Raw genomic sequence first — 25,950 nt, forward strand, 5'->3', positions numbered from 1 at the left:
CCAGGCGAAGGCAAGACGAGGCTACAGGACAAGGAGAAGCACAGGACTGGACATGAGACTCCTGGACAGGACAAGGGAACCCCAGCAAAGGACGAGGGAATCCCAGCACCGGGCTGGGCAAGGTACTCTTGTGCTGGGTGAGGCACATGGACATGACGAGAACACAAAGCCTTGGTCGAGGGAGAACAGGAACGCAGAACACAGAGCCTAGGTCAAGGAACCCCTCCTTATGTACAGGACACAGGGCCGGGACTCATAACACAGAACCAGGACCCCTCCTTGGATACAGGACATAGGGCCGGGACTCATTACACTGAACACAACGAGACAGTTCCCAACGCTAGGTAGCAGCAAATGGCCGGACCTACCTAGCGAAGGTGTGGACACAAAGAGACAGTTCCAAACAGGGTGAGGCTCCAGACACAGGCAAGGCGAGGCAAGGCTCCAGGCAGAGGCATGGTGAGGCGAGGCTCCAGGCAGAGGCAAGGCGAGGGGAGGCGAGGCGAGGCAAGGCAAGGCAAGGCTCCAGGCAGAGGCAGAGGTGAGGCAAGGCTCCAGGCAAAAGGTGAAGGGAAGGGATACAGACAGGGGGTTTGGACAGGAACAATCCAGCCACCAGAGGCTGAATCCTGAAGCTATTTATGAGGCCAGCCCAAACAAGAATCAGCTGCATCAACAGAAACTGGGGAAGCCTGGAATACCTGGAATAAGGAACATGGACCAGACCGTGAATCAGAATACGGATTTCACGGACCAGACCATGACATTATGTCATTACCCTTATTACATGCCTTTTCCAGCTCAATTTGCAATCTCAACCCCACATTTGGATACTATTTAGAGGCCTACATTATGACTCCCATAATAGTTTTTTCACCCTTACAATTTCTTAAATCCACCCACAAAGATTCAACAGTCTCTGACCCTATGTCACCTCTTTATAAAGATGTAATTCCATGCTTCTTCACCTCTGAACCACATTATCATTCAGATTGTTGATGTAGATGACAAACAACACCAATCCCTGTGGCACTACATGAGTCACAGTCCTCCAGTCAGAGAGGCAACCATCCACTACCACTCTCTGACTTCTCCCACGAATCCAATGTCTAATCCAATTTATTACCCCATCCTGAATGCCGAGCGACCGAACTTTCTTGTGCAACCTCCCATGTGTGACCTTGTCAAATGCCTTCCTGAATTCCATGTAGACAGCATCCACTGCCTTACATTTATCAATTTTCCTGTTAACTTGCTCACAAAACTCTATAAGATTGGTTAGACATGACCTAACACACACAAAGCCATCCTGACTATTCTTAATCAGTCCATGACTGTCCAAGTATTTATATATCAGGTCCTTTAGAATACCTTCCAATAAATTTCCCACTACTGATGTCAGGATCACTGACCTATAATTTCCTAGGTTTTTTTTTTGGAACCTTTCTTAACAGAGAACAACACTGGCTATACTCCAATCCTCTGGTACTTCATCCATCACTAAATTATCTCTGCTAGGGACCAGGCAATTCCCGCACTTGCCTCCACAGTGTCTGAGGAAATACCTTGTCAGGCCCTGGAGAATTATCCACGCTAATTTGTTTCATATTTCACGCTAATTGGACCATATTTTCCCTTGCAATCCTAACATATCTGTAGAATCTCATAGGATTCTCCTTCACCTTGCCTGCTAGGGCAACCACATGCCTTCTTTCAGTCCTTCTGATTTCTTTCTCAAGTGTTCTGTTGCATGTATAATATACTCCATAAACATCTCATTGGGTCATACCTGCCTATACTTGCTAAGTACCTCCTTTTTCCTCTAAACAAGGGCATCAATATCTCTTGAAAACCAAGGTTCCCTACACCTGTTTTCTTTACCTTTTATTCTGACAGGCACATACAAGCTTACTATTCTCAACATTTCACTTTTGAAGGCCTCCCACTTACCAAGTACACTTTTGCCAGAAAACACCCTGTCCCAATCCACACTTGCCAGATCATTTCTGATACCCACAAAATTGGCCTTTCTCCAATTTAGAATCTCAACCCACAGACCAGACCTACCTTTTTACTTTGAAACTAATGGCATTGTGATCACTAGTTGCAAAGTGTACCCCTACACAAACTTCTGTCACCTGCCCTGTGTCATTCTCTCATAGCAGATCAAGTATCACACACTCTTGCACTGAGTCTTCAAAGAAGGAAATTTCCCAAAACACATTTGACAAACTCTATCCTATCTAGTCCTTCTACAATATGGGATTCCCAGTCAATACGTGGAAAGTTAAAATCACCTGCTATTACAACTGTATGTTTCTTACAACAGTCTGCAACCTGACATCAGTGGTTTGGAAGTTGTTGGAATCGATGCTAGGCATGAGATTACAGTGTACCTAGAGGCACATGGCAAGATAGGCCAAAGCCAGCATGGTTTCCTGAAAGGAAAATCCTGCCTGACTAACCTACTGCAATTCTTTGAGGAAATTACAAGCAGGGTAGACAAAGGATATGCAGTAGATGTGGTGTACTTGGATTTTCTGAAGACCTTTGACAAGGGTGCCACACATGAGGATGCTTAGCAAGATAAGAACCCATGGAATTGCAGGGAAGTTACTAATGTGGTTGGAGCATTGATTGGCTGGTTGGCAGAAAACAAAGAGTGGGAATAAAGGGATCCTATTCTGGCTGACTGCCGGTTACCAGTGGAGTTCCACATGGGTCAATGTTGGGACCACTGCTTTTTATGATGTATGTCAATGATATTTGGACTATGGGATTAATGGATTTGTGGCTAACTTTGCCAATAATCCAAAGATAAGTGGAGGAGCGGGGTTAGTGTTGAAGAAACAGAGAAACTTCAGAGAGACTTACATAGTTTAGGGGAACAGGCAAAGAAGTGGCAAATGAAATACAATGTTGCAAAGTGTATGGTCATGCAGTTTGGTGGAAGAAATAAATGGGCAGGCTATTATTTAGAAGGGGACAGAATTCAAAATGCAGAGATGCAAAGGGACTTGGGAGTCCTTGTGCAAGATACCCTAAAGGTTAACCTCCAGGTTGAGTCAGTTGTGAAGAAGGTGAATGCAATGTTGAAATTCATTTCTAGACCTATAGAATATAAGACCAGGGATGTGATGTTGAGGATCTATAAGGCACTCGTGAGATCACACTTGAGTATTGTCTGCAGTTTTGGGCTCTTAATTTTAGAAAGGATATACTGACATTGGAGAGGGTTCAGAGAAGATTCATGAGAATGATTCCAGGAATGAAAGGGTTACCGTATGAGGAACATCTGGCAGCTCTTGAGCTGTATTCCCTGGAGTTCAGAAGAACGAGGGGGGATCTCATAGAAACATTCCGAATGTTAAAAGGCCTGAACAGATTAGATATGGCAAAGTTATTTCCCATGGTAGGGGATTCTAGGACAAGAGGGCACAACTTCAAGATTGAAGGACATCCTTTTAGAACTGAGATGCGGAGAAATTACTTTATTCAGATGGTGATAAATCTGTGGAATTTGTTGCCACGAGCGGCTGTGGAGGCCAAGTCATTAGGCATATTTAAGGCAGAGATAGACAGGTTCTTGATTAGCCAGGGCATCAAAGGATAGGGCGTGAAAGCAGGGGGGACTGGAAGAATTTGATCAGCCCATATTGAATGACGGAGCAGACTCGATGGGCCAAATGGCCTATTTCTGCTCCTATATCTTGTGGTCTTAAATCCTTTGGACTGTTGTGTGGTTTGTAATATACCTTCATTAATGTAGTCATACCTTTCTTATTTCTCCGTTCCACCCATAAAGCCTCACTAGTCAAGTTCCCCAGTCTGTCCAGACAGAACACTGCTTTGACATTTTCCCCAACTAGTAATGCCACCTCTCCTCTTTTAATCCCTACTGCTCTGTCGCATTTAAAACAAAACCCTGGAATATTGAGCTGCCAGTCCTGCCCTTCCTGCAACCAAGTCTTATTAATGGCGACAATGTCAAAATTCCAGGTGTTGATCCAAGTACTGAGCTCATCCACCGTTCCTACGATACAGCTCAGGACATTAGTCGCACCATTCTCAACCTTTTGATTTCTTACTTTGCCTGAGGTCTTAACAATATCTGCCTCCACATACTCTCCACTAACTGTTCTGACACTCTGATTCCCAACAACAACCCCCCCCCACAACCAGAACATAAAAATCTACAGCACAATACAGGCCCTTCGGCCCACAATGTTATGCTGACCATGTGACCCACTCTAAAAACTGACTCGAATTTCCCTACCACATAGCCCTCTATTTTTCTAAGCTCCATGTACCTATCTTAGAGTCTCTTAAAAAACCCTATTGTATCTGCCTTTACCACCGCGGCTGGCAGTGCATTCCACGCACCCACCACTCTCTGTGTGAAAAACTTACCTCTGACATCCCCCTTGTACTTATTTTCAAACACCTTAAAAGTATGCCTCTCGTGTTAGCCACAAAAGAAAAGAATCAATTTTTCTCTGTGGTCATAATTACTAAAAGATAAAAAAGACTAGCAATTACACCAGTAAACCTAAATTGAAGATTCATTCATAGATCATTCTAGTTGTTGGTTTATGAAGCAATGCAGGACTGTAGATGTGGGATGGAATTTTATAATAATTGGATAGATTTCTAAGGCATTTTTATTCTATTCTGTTATTTCATTATATTTTTCTATTATTTTAAATTCCAATAATGGATTTTTTCATCAAGCTGTGTTAAGCAATTCTCTCCCATTTCACGCACATCTGCTTTCACCCCATCCTCCCACCACCCCACTAGGGATAGGGTTCCTCTTGTCCTCACCTACCACCCCACCAGCTTTCGTTTCCAACATATAATTCTCCGTAACTTTCGCCATCTCCAACAAGATCCCACCACCAAATATATCTTTCCCTCCCCCCCACTTTCTGCTTTCTGCAGGGATCGCTCCCTATGCAACTCCCTTGTCCATTCATCCCCCCATCCCTTCCCACCGATCTCCCTCCTGGCCCTTATCCTTGTAAGCGGGACAAGTGCTACACCTGCCCTTACACTTCCTCCCTCACCACCATTCAGGGCCCCAGACAGTCCTTCCAGGTGAGGCGACACTTCACCTGTTAGTCGGTTGGTGTGGTATACTGCGTCTGGTGCTCCCGGTGTGGCCTTCTCTATATTGGTGAGACCCAACGCAGACTGGGAGACCATTTCGCTGAACACCTACACTCTGTCCGCCAGAGGAAGCAGGATCTCCCAGTGGCCACACATTCCCATTCCGATATGTCAATCCATGGCCTCCTCTACCGTCAAGATGAATCCACACTCAGGTTGGAGAAACAACACCTTATATTCTGTCTGGGTAGCCTCCAACCTGATGGCATGAACATTGACTTCTCTAACTTCTGTTAATGCCCCTCCTCCCCTTCTTACCCCATCCCTATTTATTTATTTAATATATATACACAGGTATGTATGTATGTATATATGTGTGTGTGTGTGTGTGTGTGTGTGTGTGTGTATTTCTCTTTCTCTCTCTCTCTCTCTCTCTCTGTCTTTCCCTCTCACAATAACTCCTTGCCTGTTCTCCATCTTCCTCTGGTGCTCCCCTCCCCCTTTTTTCTTCCAATGTCTTCCATCCTATGATACTCCCCCTTCTCTAGCCTTGTATCCCTTTTGCCAATCAACTTCCCAGCTCTTGGCTTCATCCCTCCCACTCCTGTCTTCTCCTATCATTTCGGATCTCCCCCTCCCCCTCCCACTTTCAAATCTCTTACTATCTATTTTTTCCTGTTAGTCCTGATAAAGGGTATCAACCTGAAACGTCCACTGTACTTATTCCTATAGATGCTGCCTGGCCTGCTGCGTTCCACCAGCATTTTGTGTGTGTTGCTTGAATTTCCAGCATCTGCAGATTTCCTCGTGTTTGCATTAAGCAGTTCTTATTTTTATTGTGTATTTTCCTTCAAATTTCCTCATCTGTGAAACCCGTAATTTTAAAAAACCGATGTTATTTAATGCTGAATGGCAGCTCTTCAGAGAAAAATAAAACATTGTCCTCTGAGTATGTTTACAAATGACATGGCTCTTGATTTATAAAACTTCCTTCAGCACTGAAATCTAAATAAGCTCTTTACGCAATACGTAATCATTAGTAAGTACATTGCAGGAACATGGTTGAGACACTAATGTAATAACCAATTCCGTAATGTCATTGTTGTAAAGACAGAACAATAACTCAAACTAAATGTTTCCATTTTCATATAGCAAGAATAGCAGCAGCTAACGATTAATAATAGCATGGCAATCAAATCTTCAAACCTAACAACATTACAGCAATGTTTTGTCAGATATTGTACATTATATTAAAAGACTTAATGGACATAATTATATAAAGGGAATGTGCTCTCAACCCAGCTGCTATAGTTCATTATAGAGAATCACATCTGTTTACATTGGCTTTGGATATTTGGATATAAACAGGCAGACTATTATTTAAATAGGGAGAGAATTCAAAGTTCTGAGATGCAACGGGACTTGGGAGTCCTCGTACAGGATACCCTTAAGGTTGACCTTCAGGTTGAGTCAGTGGTGAAGAAGGTGAATGCAATGTTGGCATTCATTTCTAGAGGAATAGAGTATAGGAGCAGGGATGTGATGTTGAGGCTCTATAAGGCACTGGTAAGACCTCACTTGGAATACTGTGTGCTGTTTTGTGCTCCTTATTTAAGAAAGGATGTGCTGACATTAGAGAGGGTTCAGAGAAGATTCACTAGAATGATTCCGGAAATGAGAGGGTTAACATATGAGGAACGTTTGACCGCTCTTGGACTGTACTCCTTAGAGTTTAGAAGAATGAGGGGGGACCTCAGAAACATTTTGAATGTTGAAAGGCATGAACAGAGTGGATGTGGCAAAGTTGTTTCCCGTGGTGGGGGGATCTAGTACAAGAGGACATGACTTGAGGATTGAAGGGCGCCCATTCAGAACAGAGATGCAAAATAATTTTTTTAGCCAGAGGGTGGTGAACCTATGGAATTTGTTGCCACGGGCGACAGTGGAGGCCAAGTCATTGGGTGTATTTAAGGCAGAGATTGATAGGTATCTGAGTAGTCAGGCCATCAAAGGTTATGGTGAGAAGGTGGGGGAATGGGACTAAACAGGAGATTGGATCAGCTCATGATGAAATGGTGGAGCAGACTCAATGGGCCAAATGGCCGACTTCTGCTCCTTTGTCTTATGGTCTTATTTCTAAATTCAGCTAAGCTTGAAATCGAATTGAATTAATTAATGTAATTGTACATTTCACACAAATGGAAGTATGGAACATTTGTCTAGTTACATTATGACGACATCAGCAATGACATATATAAAAGCAAAATCACAGAACTATAAACATGCGAAATTCTGCAGATGCTGCAAATCTTGAGCAACACACAGAAAATACACTGGAGGGACACAGCAGGTCAGGCAATATCTATGGAAATTACTAAATAGTCGATGTTTCAGGCTGAGACCCTTCTTCAAGACTGGAAAGGAAGGAGGAAGATGCCAAAATAAAAGGGGTGGGGGGACAGGAAGAAGGTGGCAGGTGAAGACAGGTGTGTGGGAAAGGTAAAGGGCTGCAGAGGAAGGAATCTGATAGCAGAGGAGAGCAGATCACAGGAGAAAGGGAAGGAAGAGGGGACCCAAGGGGAGATGGTAGGCAGGTAAGAAGAGGTAAGAGGCCAGAATGTGGAATAGAAGAAGTGGGGAGAGGAATGATTTTTTTTAAATGGAAGGAAATATCAATATTCATGCCATCAGTTTGGAGGTTACCTTGGTGGAATACAAAGTGTTGCTCCTCCACCCTGAAAGTGGTCTCATCTTGGCACAAGAGGACGCCATGACCAGACATGTTGAAACAGGAATGGGAATCCAAACTTAAAATGTTGGTCGACCAGGAAGTCCTGCTTTTGGTAGACGGAGCAAAGGTGCTCGACAAAGTGCTCCCCCAATTTACAAGGGGCCTCACCAATGTAGGGGAGGCCGCATCAGGGGCACTGGACCCAATGGACGATCCCAGCAGGTTCACAGGTAAAGTGTTGCCTCACCTGGAAGGAGTGTTTGGGGCTCTGAGTGGAGGTGAGGGAAAAGGTGGATGGGCAGGTGTAGCACTTTGGCCACTTGCAGATGTAAGTGCCAGAAGAGAGATCTTTTATTTATTGAGATACAGCACAGAATAGGCCCATCTGGGCCTTTGAGCCTCACTGCCCAGCAACCCGCCAAATTAAACCCAGTCTAATCACAAGGCAACTTACCTAACAACCAGAACTTCGTTGGACTGTTGGAGGAAACCAGAGCACCCTGAGCAAACCCGGGGGACGTAGTCACAGGGAGAACTTACAAAATCTTTACAGATAGCTACAGGAGCCGAAGTCAGGGTCGCCTGTGTTGTGCTAACCACTACCCTATTGTGGGGAGGGCTGAATGGACAAGGGAATCACAGAGGGAGAGATCCCTGTGGAAAGCAGAGAATGGGGATGAGGTAAAGATATGTTTAGTGTTAGGATCCTTTTGGAGATGGCAACTATTTGGCGATGTCATAGAACTACTGTTGTTTTTCACTGATTCGCAGACTCGGGTCAACTGTTCAACTCATTAACTGGAATCGGAAGCCTTAAAAGTGGCAATCAAGTGAAGAATTCATAGTAAATTCAGAGCACAAGAAACCTCATGTGGCCAATGCGTGAGCTCTTATAAGTCACATTCCAACAGGCTTAAGAAAATGCAGTAACTGGGTTGCAGGACTTACTACACCCTTTTTCATCCATTCTGTCACTGCAATCATCCACGTGGTCACAGGTGTATTCTTTTGGGATACATTCCCCATTTGTGCAGGTAAACTGTTGACTGGAACATTTATCTGAAGCTGTACAGAAAGGAAAATAATAATGACTGTTAGTGAGGATTGATCTTACACTTTTAAAAAAGTGTCACAATACCATTCATCATTGCTCTCTAGGTTGAATCTAATGAAAAATTACAGCAGAACACTAAAGAAATTAAAGGCATTATCATCTGATATATGATATTGAAGAGCTAAAATCTCTCTAGCATAGGAGTTCCTAACCTGGGCTCCATGGACCCTTGGGTCAATGGTCGGGGTCCAGACATAAAAAAGGTTGGGAACACCTGCTCATGTGTGCAATGGTGCACTTGAAGATTTTGCTTTAGAAAAAAGAATTCAGTAAAATATTTTTGGCATCTTTTAATTTCTGACTTAACTTAGACAGGAGTATAAATATTCATGTGTTTCTTTAGCAATACAGTGCGGAGTTGGCCCTTCCAGTCCTTCGAGCCGCCTCAGCAACCCCTGACAAACCCAATTAACCCTAAACTAATCACAGGATAATTTACCTTTCCCAGTAGGTCCTTGGACTTTGGGAGGAAACCACAGGACCCAAGGAAAACCTGCACATTCCATGGGGAGGACATAAAGAGACTCCTCACAGAATGATGTCAGAATTAAACTCCGAACTCCAGAATGCCCTGAGCTGTAATGGCGGCGCACTAACACTATGCTACCCTGGCACCCATACAAACAACTATACTTTGTCTTTAGCTTTCAGTGGAATCTGGCTTTGCACACAAAGAATTGGACATTCAATTAGCTGGGAAGTTTTAAAGACCACCTACTGGGTAGAAACAGTGTGATGGAATACCAAACACGCTGAGCAATGAATTACCTTCCTGATCTCTACAACACTGTAGAAACATAGAAAATAGGTGCAGGAGTAGGCCATTCGGCCCTTTGAGACTGCACCGCCATTCAGTATGATCATGGCTGATCATCCAACTCAGAACCCTGTACCTGCTTTCTCTCCATACCCCCTGATCCCTTTAGCCACAAGGGCCATATCTAACTTCCTCTTAAATATAGCCAATGAACCGGCCTCAACTGTTTCCTGTGGCAGAGAATTCCACAGATTCACCACTCTCTGTGTGAAGAAGTTTTTCCTCAACTCGGTCCTAAAAGGCTTCCCCATTATCCTTAAACTGTGACCCCTCGTTCTGGACTTCCCTAACATCGGAAACAATCTTCCTGCATCTAGCCTGTCCCATCCCTTTAGAATATTATACGTTTCAATAAGATCGCCCCTCAATCTTTTAAATTCCAGTGAGTATAAGCCTAGTCGATCCAGTCTTTCTCCATATGAAAGACCTGCCATCCCAGGAATCAATCTGGTGAACCTTCTCTGTACTCCCTCTATGGCAAGAATGTCTTTCCTCAGATTAGGGGACCAAAACTGCACACAATATTCTAGGTGCGGTCTCACCAAGGCCTTGTACAACTGCAGTAGAACCTCCCTGCTCCTGTACTCAAATCCTTTTGCTATTGTTATGAATGTACCACAGCTCTGAGGGGCTGAAGGGTGCGAGGGTAGCCCCCTCCTTTGTGAGAATCGCAAGATCACTATTGAGTCAATTCAGGAGACACAGGAAATGAGAGAAAGACATGCAGAATCCACAAAAGGGTTAGAATGTGTCCTGGCCTCCGAAAGGCTGACCCATTGATACCGGCTGTTGTCTCTTGGAGATGGACGTGTATTGCATCCTGTACTATGCATCGAAGCCCCAGGCAATGAACCAAGGAGGAGGTTGGTGGAGGGATTGCATCATCCCCAACCTGATTGACATCTGAGACCCTGTGAGTCAGGATAAAAAGAGGGTCTGTGGGAACAGACGCACCAGAAGAAACGCTAGCGATCCCTTAATAGCGAAAGCTGGTGGAAGGCCACGTGCGTCCGCTTCCATTTGCCCGGAATCGGTGACCTTTGCCACGGAAAAACGGTTTTTAGCTAACAACGGGGAACTCAACTCTCAACGACTCTTGAAGGATTGACATCATAAACAGAATGGGCAAGTTTTAACCCGTCTCTCTCTCTCCAACAATTGCCACACAGAGTCCCCAACGGCGGCAGCCTGTATGAACTGAACGAACTATATATTTCCATCGGACAATTCATTATCCCCTAGACAATGATACAGCTTATTTCTTATTGATTATTATTATACCCGTGCTTTTAGATTTAGTATTGACAACGTATATTATCTGTGTGTTTACATTGATATTATTTTTGTGTATTTCTATCAATAAATACTGTTAAAAATAGTATCATCAGACTTCAACGGACCTCTCTATCCTTGCTGGTAAGTGACCCAGTTACGGGGTATGTAACACTATGAATGCCAACATACCATTTGCCTTTTTCATCACCTGCTGTACCTGCATGCCCACCTTCAATGACTGATGTACAATGATACCCAGGTCTCGTTGCATCTCCCCTTTTCCTAATCGGCCACCGTTCAGATAATAATCTGTTTTCCTGTTCTTGCAACCAAAGTGGATAACCTCACATTTATCCACATTAAATTGCATCTGCCATGAATTTGCCCACTCACCTAACCTATCCAAGTCACCCTGCATCCTCTTAGCATCCTCCTCACAGCTAACACTGCCGCCCAGCTTCGTGTCATCTGCAAACTTGGAGATGCTGCATTTAATTCCCTCGCCTAAATCATTAATATCTATTGTAAACAACTGGGGTCCCAACACTGAGCCTTGCGGTACCCCACTAGTCACTGCCTGCCATTCTGAAAAGGTCCCGTTTACTCCCACTCTTTGCTTCCTGTCTGCCAACCAATTCTCTATCCACATCAATACCATACCCCCAATACCGTGTGCTTTAAGTTTGCACACTAATCTCCTGTGTGGGACCTTGTCAAAAGCCTTTTGAAAATCTAAATATACCACATCTACTGGCTCTCCCCTATCCACTCTACTAGTTACATCTTCAAAAAATTCTATAAGATTCGTCAGACATGATTTTCCTTTCACAACTCCATGCTGACTTTGTCCAATGATTTCACCTCTTTCCAAATGTGCTGTTATCACATCTTTGATAACCGACTCTAGCATTTTCCCCACCACCAATGTCAAACTAACCGGTCTATAATTCCCCGGTTTCTCTCTCCCTCCTTTTTTAAAAAGTGGGGTTACATTAGCCACCCTCCAATCCTTAGGAACTAATCCAGAATCTAAGGCGTTTTGAAAAATTATCACTAATGCATCCACTATTTCTTGGGCTACTTCCTTAAGCACTCTGGGATGCAGACCATCTGGCCCTGGGGATTTATCTGCCTTTAATCCCTTCAATTTACCTAACACCACTTCCCTACTAACATGTATTTCCCTCAGTTCCTCTATCTCACTAGACCCTCGGTCCCTTACTATTTCCGGAAGATTATTTATGTCCTCCTTAGTGAAGACAGAACCAAAGTAGTTATTCAATTGGTCTGCCATGTCTTTGTTCCCTATAATCAATTCACCTGTTTCTGACTGTAAAGGACCTACATTTGTCTTGACCAATCTTTTTCTTTTCACTTATCTATAAAAGCTTTTACAGTCAATTTTTATGTTCCCTGCCAGCTTTCTCTCATAATCTTTTTTCCCTTTCCTAATTAAGCTCTTTGTCCTCCTCTGCTGGTCTCTGAATTTCTCCCAGTCCTCAGGTGTGCCGCTTTTTTTTGCTAATTTATATGTTTCTTCTTTGGACTTGATACTATCCCTAATTTCCCTTGTCAGCCACGGGTGCACTACCTTCCCTGGTTTATTCTTTTTGCCAAACTGGGATGAACAATTGTTGTAGTTCATCCATGCGATCTTTAAATGCTTGCCATTGCATATCCACCGTCAACCCTTTAAGTATCATTTGCCAGTCTATCTTAGCTAATTCACATCTCATACCTTCAAAGTTACCCTTCTTTAAGTTCAGAACCTTTGTTTCTGAATTAACTATGTCACTCTCCATCTTAATGAAGAATTCCACCATATTATGGTCACTGTGACTTCACTATTTTTTCTATCACTTAACTAAGCACCTGAGCCTACACACAGCTAATTTGAAGGTTTAAGTCTACGTTCCTGGAACCTTTAAGATTGCACTAACTAGTTTTATTGTATTAAGGACTGCTTCGCCAAATGGGCTTGGCATCCTGCCAACATGGGCGCCACAGTGAGGTAGCGGTCAGTGCAACGCTATTACAGTTTAGGATGTTCCAGAGTTTAAAGCTCAGTAAAGAGTTCTAATAAAACTGAAGCAAAGGACCAGAGAGAAAAAAAACACATCAATGATGACAGTTACCATTACAGTATAAAGGTGGTTTTGTTCTTTTTGGAGATCAATCATTTCACCCATAGGACATCACTACAGGATTTCCTCAGAAAAGCAATAAAGGGCCAACCTGCTTCTACATGACGTGAGATAATGGGATGTTGCATATTATCTTCAATTCCATAAGAAGTCCCAGGATGACTTGGATAACACTCAGTCATCATTAGATAAGTGGAAAGTAACATCTGATAAAGTACTAAACATTTCTATGAAGATAAAATTGAACCCCCCAATCTAAATATTCAGAGAGACTTTTTGTAATGATCAATAAACCAATTGTTAGGAATTAAATGACCTTACCTGGTTTCACCCGTGTCACCCACCACCCCTACTCTGCTGCCTGTCCCACACCCCTCCATTCCTTTACTCCTACCAGATTTACAAACTCATTCTCCACTCCAGGTTGACAAATACAGAACCATGCGAAAGTCTTAAGCACCTTACCTATGCCTAAATGTGCCTAGGATTTTGGCACAGTAAGGATATGTCTATTCCCCCCCCTCACTGAAAACACTTCTCTCTATATGCTTCATTATTTTAATGCATTACAGAACTTGGGCATCACTGAGAAGGCCAGTATTTATTGCCATCTCCAAACGGAACAGGTGAGAGGATTTTCTGTAGTCACTGTAGTCAAAGTACTCCCACAGTTACGATGTTCCAGAACTATGATGAGAAATGCTAAAGTGTGTGTTAAGTATATTATCCTGCACTCCCTGACAGTGAAAACATCAAGAAAAATGATAATTATATCTCTTCAATTTGAGAGAAATAGCTATTACAACAGGTTTCAGGTCAAGAAATGCTACATAAAAACACAAGGAATGGGAGCTGGAGTAGGCTATCTGGCCTGTCAAACCTGCTCTGCCATTCAATAAAATCATGGCTGATCTGAGCATGGACTCATCTCCCCCTACTTGCCTTTTCCCCATAACCCTTAATACACCTACCATGCAAAAATCTATCCAACCTTGTCTTAAATATATTTACTGCAGTAAACTCCACTGCTTCATGGGGCAGAGAATTCCACAAATTCACCATCCTCTGAGAAAAGCAGTTCCTCCTCATCTTCATCCTAAATCTTCTTCCCAAATCTTGAGGCTATGTCTCCTAGTTCTAGGCATGTTATCCTATGAGTAGCACCAGCTTCAAGGATATTCAGAATTACCAGCCTCTTAGGAAAGATAGATAAATAGATAGATAGATACTTTACTGACCCAAAGGAAATTACAAGTTCACAGATACACAATTTTAGAAGTAACAAGTATAAATAAAAAATAATTTACCTTAAACAGTCTAACAGCAGTGGAGTCATCACTTCCTTGGCTATAGGATGACTCGTAATAGAGCCTAACGGCCAAGGGCAAGAGTGACCTAATATAGTGCTCTTTGGAGCAGCGCATTTGTCTCAGTCCATTACTAAAAGTGCTCCTTTGACAGACAGACAGACAGACATACTTTATTGATTCTGGGGAAAATGGGTTTCATGACAGTCGCACCAACCAAGAATAGTGTAGAAATATAGCAATATAAAACAATAAATAATTAAATAATAATAAGTTAATCATGCCAAGTGGAACTAAGTCCAGGACCAGCCTATTGGCTCAGGGTGTCTAACACTCCGAGGGACGAGTTGTAAAGTTTGATCGCCACAGGCAGGAATGACTTCCTATGACGCTCAGTGTTGTATCTCAGTGGAATGCGTCTCTGGCTGAACGTACTCCTGTGCCTAACCAGTACATTTTGGAGTGAATGGGAGACATTGTCCAAGATGGCATGCAACTTGGACAGAATCCTCTTTTCAGACACCACCGTCAGAGAGTCCAGTTCCACCCCAAAAACATTACTGGCCTTATGAATGAGTTTGTTGATTCTGTTGGTGTCCGCTACCCTCAGCCTGCTGCCCCAGCACACAACAGCAAACATGATAGCACTGGCCACCACAGAGTCGTAGAACATCCTCAGCATCGTCCGGCAGATGTTAAAGGATCTCAGTCTCCTCAGGAAGTAGAGGAAGTTGTTCAGCCAAGGTGGCATGCAGAGGGTGAAGAATATTGTCCAGAATTGCCAGGATTTTCTGTAGGGTCCTTTGTTCTACCACAACCTCCAGTGGTTTGTCTCCTATAACAGAGCCAACCTTTTTAATCAGTTTATTGAGCTTGTTGGCATCACCCATGTTGATGCCATTGACCTAGCACACCACCACATAGAAGATTGTACTAGCGACAACAAACTGGTAGAACATGTGAAGGAGAGGCCTGCATACTCCAAAGGACCTCAGCCTCCTCAGGAAGTACAGGCCACTCTGGCCCTTCTTGTACACAGCCTCTGTGCTGGTGCTCTACTCAAGCTGACGGAGCATGAAGGTCACTAGCAAACTCTAGTGCAGGAATCACAGAGACTTTAGCAATTCAAGAAATTCAATAACGACTTATTACAGAAGATAACATGAGAAAATTAACAAGAGCTCAGGAAAACTATATGGAATCTTGACGAACTGGAATCACTCCTAATACACAGAAGAGCTCGGTCTGAGTTTCACCCAACAATGAACCAACAGAGAGATTAAAGAAAAATGATAAATCCAAAGAGCTTGACGATCCCCATGATCCCAAATGAGGCATCCGCAAAACAACATGAAAACCAGGAGCTACTGCAAAAACAAACAAATAGATATAAAAGGTAAACAATCCAAGAAGAAAGCACATGCATGAGGTCACACCAAGAAAATAAGTCGGTGTACTAATTGATTTTAAAAAATCTTTTTATGAAATGACTGCTGGCTGTGACAATGAGTGGTTGATGTATTAGGCAAGGGTGCTAATTGGAACCAATGATTATAATTCTATTAGCTTCAACATAGTCATGGAAAAGAGAGGATTGGTCCTCAATCGAAGTCCTCAAAAGGTGTAAGGCTAATTTCAATTGCATCGAACAAGAATTCTCAAAAGTTGTTCGAGAGAGCCTGTTTAAATGGAAATGGACATCTGGGCAGTAGGAAGCAAGATGGGGGAAGTTCAGAATCAGAATGTTCCTACTCGAGTGATGGGCAAGACCAGCAAGATGAATGAACCTTGGCTGATGAGCGATATTAAGTGGCTGATCAGAGAAAAAGGGAGACACAAAGTTCAAACGTCAAAGAAAATTTATTATCAAAGTACATATATGCCACCATGTATAACCCTGAGATCCATATTTTGTAGGCATACTCAATAAGTTAATAGAATAATAACCATAACTGAATCAATTACAGACCATACAACTTGAGTGTTCATCCAGCATGCAGAAGACAACAAACTTTAGAAAGAAATAATAATAACAATAAATAAAGAGTAAATACTGAGAACATCAGATGAAGCATCCTTGAAAATTAGTCCATTTGGTTGTGGGAACATTTTAATGACTGGGCAAGTGAAGTTATCCTCTTTGATTCAAGAGCCTGATGGCTGAGGGGTAATAACTGTTCCTGAACCTGGTCGTGAGAATTCTGATGCTCATGTACCTTCTTCTTGACGGTAGCAGTGAGAGGAGAGCTTGTCCTAGGTGGTGGGGTCCCTGATGATGGATGCTGCTTTCCTGCTATGCTTCATGTCCTGTAGATGTGCTGAATAGTTAACAGGGATTTACATATGATGGATTGGGCTGTGTCCACTACTTCTTGTAGGATTTTCCATTCGTGGGCATTGCTGTTTCCATACCAGGCTGTGATGCAGCCAGTCAATATACTCTCCACAACACGTCTATAGAAACTTGTCAAAGTTTAAGATATCATGACAAATCTCTGCAAACTCCTGAGGAAGTAGAGTTGCTGCCATTCTTTCTTCTATATCCAGTGCCTATAAAAAAAAGTATTCTCTCCCCTTGGAAATTTTACTGTTTTAAAACAGTGAATCACAATGCATTTAATTTAGCTTTTTTGACGATGACCAACAGAAAAAGATTCATTCATATCAAAGTGAAAACATACCTCTACAAAGTGATTTAAGTTAATTACAAATGTAAAACACCAAAATAATTGATTGCATAAGTATTCACCTCCCTTTAATATGACACACCAAATCATCACTGGTGCAGCCAACTGGTTTTAAAAGTCACATAATTGGTTAAATGGAGATGTGTTTTTGGAGACCTGTGTACAGTCAAGGTGTTTCAATTGGTTGTAGTAAAAATACACCTGTATCTGGAAGGCCCAACTAATAGTAAACCAGTATACTGGCAAAAACTATACCATGAAGACAAAAGAACACTCCAAACAAATCTGTGAAAAGGTTATTGAAAAACACAAGTCAAAAGATGGATAAAAGAAAATTTCCAAGTCACTGAATATCCCTTGGAGTACAGTCAAGTCAATCATCGAGAAATGGAAAGAATATGGCACAGCTGTAAATCTGCCTAGAGCAGGCAGTCCTCAAAAACTGAGTGACCGCACAAGAAGAGGACTATTGAGAGAGGCCAGCAAGAGATTGATAGCAACTCTGCAGGAGTTACAAGCTTCAGTGGCTGAGATGGGAGAGACGGCACATACAACAACTGCTACCCGGGTGTTTCACCAGTCGCAATTTTATGGGAGAGTGGCAAAGAGAAAGCCACTGTTGAAAAAACTTACATGAACCTTGGCTAGAGTTTGCAAGAAGGTATGTGGGAGACTCTGAAGTCAGCTGGAAGAAGGTTCTATGGTCTTAAGAAACCAAAACTGAACTTTTGGCATCAGACTACATACTATGTTTGGTGTAAGCCAAACACCACACATCAAAAACACATCCACCTTACCATGATGTGGTTGCATACTGCCGTGGGGATGCTTCACTGCAGACAGACAGACAGACATACTTTATTGATCCCGAGGGAAATTGGGTTTTGTTACAGTCGCACTAACCAAGAATAGTGTAGAAAATAGTGTAGTGCAGCAGGCCCTGGAAGGCTTGTGAAGGTAGAGGGTAAAATGAATGCAGCAAAATACAGGGAAATCCTGGAGGAAAACATGATGCAGTCTGCAAGAGAACTGCAACTTAGGAGAAGATTTATTTTCCAGCAAGATAATGACCCCAAGCATAAAGCCAAATTTAAACAGGGATGGCTTAAAAACAACGAAGTTAATCTCCTGAAGTGGCCAAGTCAGAGTCCAGATTTCAATTCTATTGAGGTTTTGTGGCTGGACTTGAAAAGGGCTGTTCACTCACAATCCCCATGCAGTCTGACAGAGCTCGAGCAGTTTTGTAAAGTATGGGGAAAAATTGCAGTGTCCAGATGTGCAAAGCTGATAGAGACCTATACACAAAGATTGCTGCCAAAGGTGGAACTACTAAATACTGACTTGAAGGGGGTGAATACTTATGCAATCAATTATTTTGCATTTCATATCTGTAATTAATTTAGATCACTTTGTAGAGATCTGTTTTCATTTTGACACGAAAGAGCCTTTTCAGCTGATCAATGTCAAAAAAGCCACTGTGATTCAATGTTGCAAAATTATAAAATGTGAAAACTTTCGGGGGGGGGGGAGTGAATACTTTTTATAGGCACTCTGTATGTCATATATAGGTAGCTGGGATAAAGTGAGTCCCATGACAAGTATAGGTGATAGATGAAGATATTTAAATAAGAAATTAGTAGGCAAACAAAGGTCATGAAATATTCCTAGCAAATAAGTTAAAGGAAAATCCTAAAGTGTATTAAATCCTTAGTTCTACAAGTTCTGTAAATGTATTAAGAGCAAGTGGGCCCTCTTAACGACATGGGAGATTGAAACATCGAGGCAAATGTGGAAGATAAGCACCAGCTGCCTGCCTTTGATTGCTGAGGATCGCTTTGCTGAGAGAGGAAGGCCAGCCACTGGAATAGGAGAATATGGACTTGGACTGTAGACTTTTTTCAGTCTTATAATTTTGTTTTGTATTCTGTGTTTTTTGCCTGATCTTTCTTGTTTGTTTATGTGTGGGGGTGAGGGGAGGAATTAGGGGTCGATGTGCCTGTTCTGCTTTGTTTGGGTTTTTGTGTAGGAGGAGAGATTTGGAGTTGATGTGCCTCTTCCGTTTTTTTGATTTGCTTTTTGTACTGAGAGAGGGGAGGATTAGGGGTTGATGATCGTGCTGCTTTTCTTTCTTGGTTTCATGGCTACCTAGAAAGAAACATTTCAGAGTTGTATTCTTTGATAATAAATGAACCTGCTGAAGGGTCTCAGCCTCAAAGATCAACTGCACTCTTTTCCATAGATGCTGCCTGGTCTGCTGAGTTCCTCCAGCATTTTGTGTGTGTTGCTTGGACTTCCAGCATCTGCTGATTTTCTCTGTTTCTTCTTTAAACATTTTTGACCAGTCCAGTGATCTATGCGTAGAATCATAGGAAATGGGCAAGATCTTAAATTAATACTTTTAATTTGTGTAACTCTCGCTTCGGCTAGCAGCTTAATATAGGGGATGATAGCCCCCCCCCCCGGCCCAGCCAAGGCAGAGGGGAAGAAGCTGTTGCTGAATCATTGAGTGTGTGCTTTCAGGCTCCTGTATCTCCTTCCTGATGGTAGCAATGAGAAGAGACCATGTCCTGGGTGATGGGGATCCCTAATGATGGATGCTGCCGTTTTGAGGCATCACTCCTTGAAGATGTCCTGGTTACTAAGAAGGCTCCTCAGATGGAGCAGGCTAAGTTTACAACTCTCTGCAGCTTATTTCAATCCTGAATAATGATGATGCAGCCAGTTAGAATGCTCTCCACAGTGCATATGAAGAAGTATGCGAGTGTCTTTGATGTCATAGCAAATCTCCTCAAACTCCTAATGAAGTATAGCCGCTGTTGTGCATTTTTTTGTCACTGCATCAATAGGTTGGACCCAGGATAGAACCTCAAACACACTGACACCCAGGAATCTAAAATTGCTCACTCTATGAGGACTGGTGTGTGTTCCCTTGTCGTACCCTTTCTGCTGATGCATATCACAAGACTTGGTTATGCAACCGCTGACGCCAGGCAGTATTGATAATGACTGGGGTCACTAGTCTTGCAAAGTCACTGCCCAAAAGGTGGCAATTACAAACCACTTCTGTAGAAAAGTTTGGCAAGAACAATCATGGTCATGAGACCATGATCACCCACATCACACGACACGGCACATAATGATGATGACTTCTTTATTACTGACTGCAATGGGTAGAGTAAATTATGTACCACAGGTAAGACTGCATAGCTTGGTATATATGGATATCTTGTGATTCATGTTTCTATTTGTAGATGAGGGAGCACGAAGCAGTCAGTTCATTTTGGTTTCTTTGTGAAACTATTAACAACAACATGTAATATAGATTAACTGTAGTATAATGCTTTCATGGAGAAATCTTTTAAGGTTAAAATGTACCTGAACCCATTAATTTGCCTAAATAAGATCCAATTACAAGGTTAAACATTCCTGAATGCAGCTTAATCTGTTTAATCATTATAAGCAACAGAACTTTTAGTAAAATTCCACTAGAAATACCAGTCATTGCTTTTCATCTGTATTTAAAATTCGCTGATACAGAAGTTTGTACTTCAAGCCTTTCTCATTTACCTCTGTATAACTGTAGTGGAGGGGAATGTCAGATGCCAAGTGTGTGTGAATTGACCCAAACATCATAAAGTTCCATTCTGAGTTATAAGCACTGATAGATAGATAGATAGATAGATAGATAGATAGATAGATAGATAGATAGATAGATAGATAGATAGATAGATAGATAGATAGATAGATAGATAGATAGATAGATAGATAGATACTTTACTCATCCCCATGGGGAAATTCAACTTTTTTCCAATGTCCCATACACTTGTTGTAGCAAAACTAATTACATACAATACTTAACTCAGTAAAAAATATGATATGCATCTAAATCACTATCTCAAAAAGCATTAATAATAGCTTTTAAAAAGTTCTTAAGTCCTGGCGGTAGAATTGTAAAGCCTAATGGCATTGGCTGAGAATATTTTCTGTAAATATTATCCTCCAATCTATAATCTATGCTTTATCCGCTGGCTGAGACATTTAGATATGTTCATAGAATTATAGATTATTTCAACACAGAAAATTATTTACAAACTTAGCCAACAGCATTCCCTTTCCAAGTGAATGGTCTGATAACTTGGTAGATACAAGAAATATATAAAAGTAATACATCTAAATACTTTATTAGTAACACTTTGTGGAAAATTATGGTAAATGATCACGCAAATAATAAAGCGGTGAGTGAAGGTGAGGCTGACTCAAGAGCTGAGGCATGCAGGAGTGATGCCTTGTCAGAGCGAGGTCGAAGTGTGTTTGAGGAGAAGTGGTCGGAGTCAGGTCGAGACATGGTTCAGATAGAGTCGGGCTTGCAAAGTGCAGAAAAGTTGGGGCAGAAGAATTTCGGAGCCCGTCCACAAAGCAAGAGCAAGATTTGATCGATCTAAGCGCCGGGCCGATCTGGAAAGGTCAGGTATAGGCTGAAACATGACGGCTGGACCCCGGCCCAGAATGTATCAATGCGACAGGGCCCAGGTTTTGCTGCGGGGAAATGACCCCGGGTTAAACAATTTAACTGCCGGGCCAGATGGATTGAAAAGGGCAGGGTGTCCTGACCGGAGACGAGGGCCTGGCAGGACTGCTCAGTGCTCCGCGATGTTTTCTCCACCAATCACTGCACTGAGGCTGAGGCTGTGGCCTGCTCTGGCTGCTCCGGGCTTTGTGCCTACGAACTCCGCTGTCCGATGAACTGAGGCTGAGGCTGTGGCCTGCTCTGGCTGCTGCAGGCTTAGTGCCTGCGAACTCCGCTGTCCGATGAACTGAGGCTGAGGCTGTGGCCTGCTCTGGCTGCTCCGGGCTTTGTGCCTGCGAACTCCGCTGTCTGATGAACTGAGGCTGAGGCTGTGGCCTGCTCTGGCTGCTGCAGGCTTAGTGTCCATGAACTCACTTCGTTCTGAATGCTATTGCTTGCTTTTCTTGTTTGTACAATTTGTGTTTTCTTTTCTCTTTCTATACATTGGGTGTTTATTGGTCTTTTTTTTAAATGGCCTCTTTTGGGTTTCTTGTTTCTTGATGCCGGTAAGCAAACAAATCTCAAGGTTGTATAATCTATACAGACTTTGATAATAAAGGTATTTTGAACTGAAATTACAAAAAAAGTTAGCCGGAGGATCACAAATACCCTAAAATAAATGTTTTGTTTGCTGTTTTCCCTGTCTGTTCAGAGATTTGTGCTAATCTTCTTTTGGTATCTCTGCACTGTAGTTTCTCACCACTCTAACCTGAATCTTATCATGTATTGACCAAAATGAGTATTCAATATTCATCGGCCTGTGCTGTCAGATTGAAAAGCAGGGAAGCAGTTAATTTATTATAGCTAATCTTACCTCATTAGTGTAAAAACACAAACAAGTATTTAGCTGATAGCTTCAAAATGCTAAAGCTGGGAGGTCAGCTGGAACATTACAATGAAACTGTATTTTTTTTAATTCTGTTGCAACTTCTGGTGGTGCCAAAACTCATGAGAGTGTAACAGAACATGACATGAAAATGAGAAGCATATGCACAATCAAAAAATTGTGATAAAATACAATTATAGTCTTGTTCAACTATACCGCATTGCTTTCCTTTTTACTGTTGAAAGCTTTTACGTCCTTTCACTTGTCATCTTTTTTGCTTTATTTCATAATATTTTTGGCTTCAATTTCTCACTGTGAAAACATTTAATATAAAGAGAGACACCTGCACAGTTACTCTGGCAATTTGTCTTTTTCACTCCAATTAATGGCAACTTGTGTCTTGGTTAATTCAGGATCTTTTATTTCCGATATATCTCTGTAAAGAAGATTCAGATGTCAAAGCTTGCCATGAGCTTGAAAAGCAGGTTTTGAGATGAAGATAGGGTGGAAATCAGAAGCTGGAGGGTGAAGGACAGTGCTTTTCATGCTGACATCATCATTACATGTAACACCCTGTCACAACACCATCAAGAGCTGAGTCAAAGCAAATGTGCAGATGTCACCACGATGTCAGGCTCTGGGCTTATACTCACTGCAATTCAGAAGACTTAGGGATGACCTACTTAAAACCTATTGAATATTAAAAGGCCTTCTTAGAGTGGATGTGTTGAGGATGTTTCCTATGGTGGGAGAGTCTAAGACCAGAGGATACAGCCTCAGAATAGAGAGGTATCCTTTTAGAACAGAGATGAAGAAGAATTTCTTCAGCCAGAGGGTGGTGAATCTGTGGAATTCGTTGCCACAGGCAGCTGTGGAGGCCAAGTCATTGGGTATATTTAAGGCATGGGGTGATAGATTCCTGAGTGGTCAGGGAGCAAAGGGATATGGGAAAAAGGCAGGAGACTGGGACTGAGAAGGAAAATGGATCAGTCATGATGAAATGGCAGAAAAGACTCGGGCCAAATGGCTCAAATTCTGCTCCTATATCTTATGGTCTTAAATTAAAAACTGCAAAGTAGATTGTTGAAGATAAAGCCCACCTTGCGAAATTATCCTACATCTCCCATTCTACCTTGGCAATGAGATTTTGCAAGTCATCCAGCCTTCATATCATGTGAGTACGATTTTCATCAAAACTATTTGGTTTCATTCAATTAATTTCAATCTTATTGGATGTGGCTTTCAGTCTTGCTTAATTTTAACCCAAATTATGTAAAGTCAAGTTTAGAAAACAATGCACACATTAGTCTGATCTGTATAGGGTAACTTAGCGTACTGAAACTTTTAGAGGAACTTGGGCAAGAGCTTCAATAAAGTTATTCAATACCTATGACAGCAAGATCATAATCTTATGAGTTCTATTAAAAGTTTCGAGTGGAGATTACAGTGAAATCCTATCTTAACCACATGAAACTTTTGAAGCAGTTCTCACGAAAAGCAGAAACTGGAATTAATTACTTATTTTGTGCCACCAAACATGTGATAAATGATAAAATAGGTAAGTTTCTATGGGATAAAAATATATATGAACCATTAACACAGTGGTTAGCACAATGTTTTATAGGACTAGAACCAGGTTCAATTTCCAGCACTGCCTGTGAGGAGTTTGTACATTCTCCCCATGATCGCATGGGTTTCCTCCCACAGTCCAAAGACAAACCAGATAGTAGGTTAGTTGTTCATTGTAAATTGTCCCATGATTAGGCTAGCATTAAACTGGGGGATTGCTGAGCAACTCGGCTCAAAGGGCTGGAATCTGTACTGAATTTCAGTAAATAAATTTGTTTTCAGTTTAAAATTTGGCCCAAAGTCCTAATAGCAGCTAAAAAGAACTACTCAGCCTATACCCTAAAAGATAATGCACATGAAGGATTTTCCAAAAACTTATGAAACGATCAATAAACAGATTAAAATTAAACTGAAACTTAAATACTGAAATTAATTACAAGACATCTAAAGTTATTAACACACAAATTACTGGAGGAACTCAGCAGGTTAGCCAGCATCTATGGGAATGAATAAACAAGTCAATGTTTCGGACCGAGGCCCTTCTTGAGAAGCACTTGAGGAACACTGTTCAGACAAAGTATATTCACCCACCCAGGTATCACTAATACTGATGCAGGAAGAATGCTCTAACTCTTTACAGGCAATGGCGAGAATTGAACCAGTCACTGTACTATAAAGCATTGTGATAACCACTATGCTACCATGCAGCTAAAGTGATGTAGCTAAGTGCTGCAGAGTTTACAGGAAGATAGAAGTACTCAAACATATAAAGACTAGCCTTATTTTAATAATTTATTATTATTTAAGTTCATTACTTTTAATAGAGCAAGAAAGGTAAGTAGGTAACAGGAATCATTAAGGAGAAAGGAACAATACTCTCTTCTTGGTATCTCTGACAAATTCCACATAGCCCTGTTTCTACCTAAAAGCAGATAGGCTGAAGTTCATTAAAGAATCCATCACATCATAGATAGTCACTTAATTGCAAAGCACATGCCTTCCTAGCACGAAGAATGCAGCGCAAGATAAAGCAAACATATCTGCCAACCATTCATGGTTTATAAGATAAGCCAGAATTGGTCACACAATGCTTACTTGTCTGCATTCACAGATGAAAACTAACAGATTTGAAATCCTAGATATCTTCGACAAATGATGCTACACAGCATAGCATCTGCATTTAGGCACAGGTTTCACATGCAAAATCTCAAAAGAGTGCACCTCCTGAACAGTTCGTGCAGCCTGAAATTCAGTTACCAACTCAATAAATGTTTTCTTCACTGCACAACAGAATTTTACTTGAAAATCTCATCTATGTATCGCACACTTCTTGAAATTATTTCATTTCCCTGTGTGTACATAATTTTCTTGTGCATGGAAGCACCCAGTGACATTAACTGGCATAGGAAACATCAGTGGCTTAGTATTGCTTTAGTAACACTAGGGTGGAGGAGCAACACCTTATATTCTGTGTGGGTTGCCTCTAACATGATGGTATGAATATCAATTTCTCCTTCCTGTAAAAAAAATTCTTCTACTCCCCACTTACCTCTTCTAAATTCCAGTGAGTACAGGCCCAAAGCTGCTAAAGACTCCTCATAAGGATCCCTTCATTCCTGGAATCATCCTACTGAACCTCCTCTGTACTCTCTCCGATGACAACACATCCTCTATGAAATATGGGGCCCTAAACTGTTGACAATACTCCAAGTGTGGCCTGACTAGTGTCTTATGAAGCTTCAGCATTATATCCTTGCTTTTAAATTCTATTCCCCTTGAAATAAGTGTCAATATTACATTTGCC

The 25,950-nt window shown here is 41.8% G+C and overlaps 1 protein-coding gene across 1 annotated transcript in view; it reads right to left on the reverse strand.

The window, feature by feature from the left end:
- The window catches only part of lrp2a (low density lipoprotein receptor-related protein 2a), a 396,886-nt gene that overhangs the window by 329,252 nt on the left and 41,684 nt on the right, over positions 1-25,950 (reverse strand). Inside the window, exon 2 of the mRNA XM_073047514.1 lies at positions 8,789-8,905. Within this exon, the coding sequence (XP_072903615.1) occupies positions 8,789-8,905 (117 nt within the window). The remainder of the gene's footprint in view (positions 1-8,788; positions 8,906-25,950) is intronic.

This window comes from Hemitrygon akajei, chromosome 5 (assembly GCF_048418815.1).
Source record: "Hemitrygon akajei chromosome 5, sHemAka1.3, whole genome shotgun sequence".
Taxonomy (NCBI): domain Eukaryota; kingdom Metazoa; phylum Chordata; class Chondrichthyes; order Myliobatiformes; family Dasyatidae; genus Hemitrygon; species Hemitrygon akajei.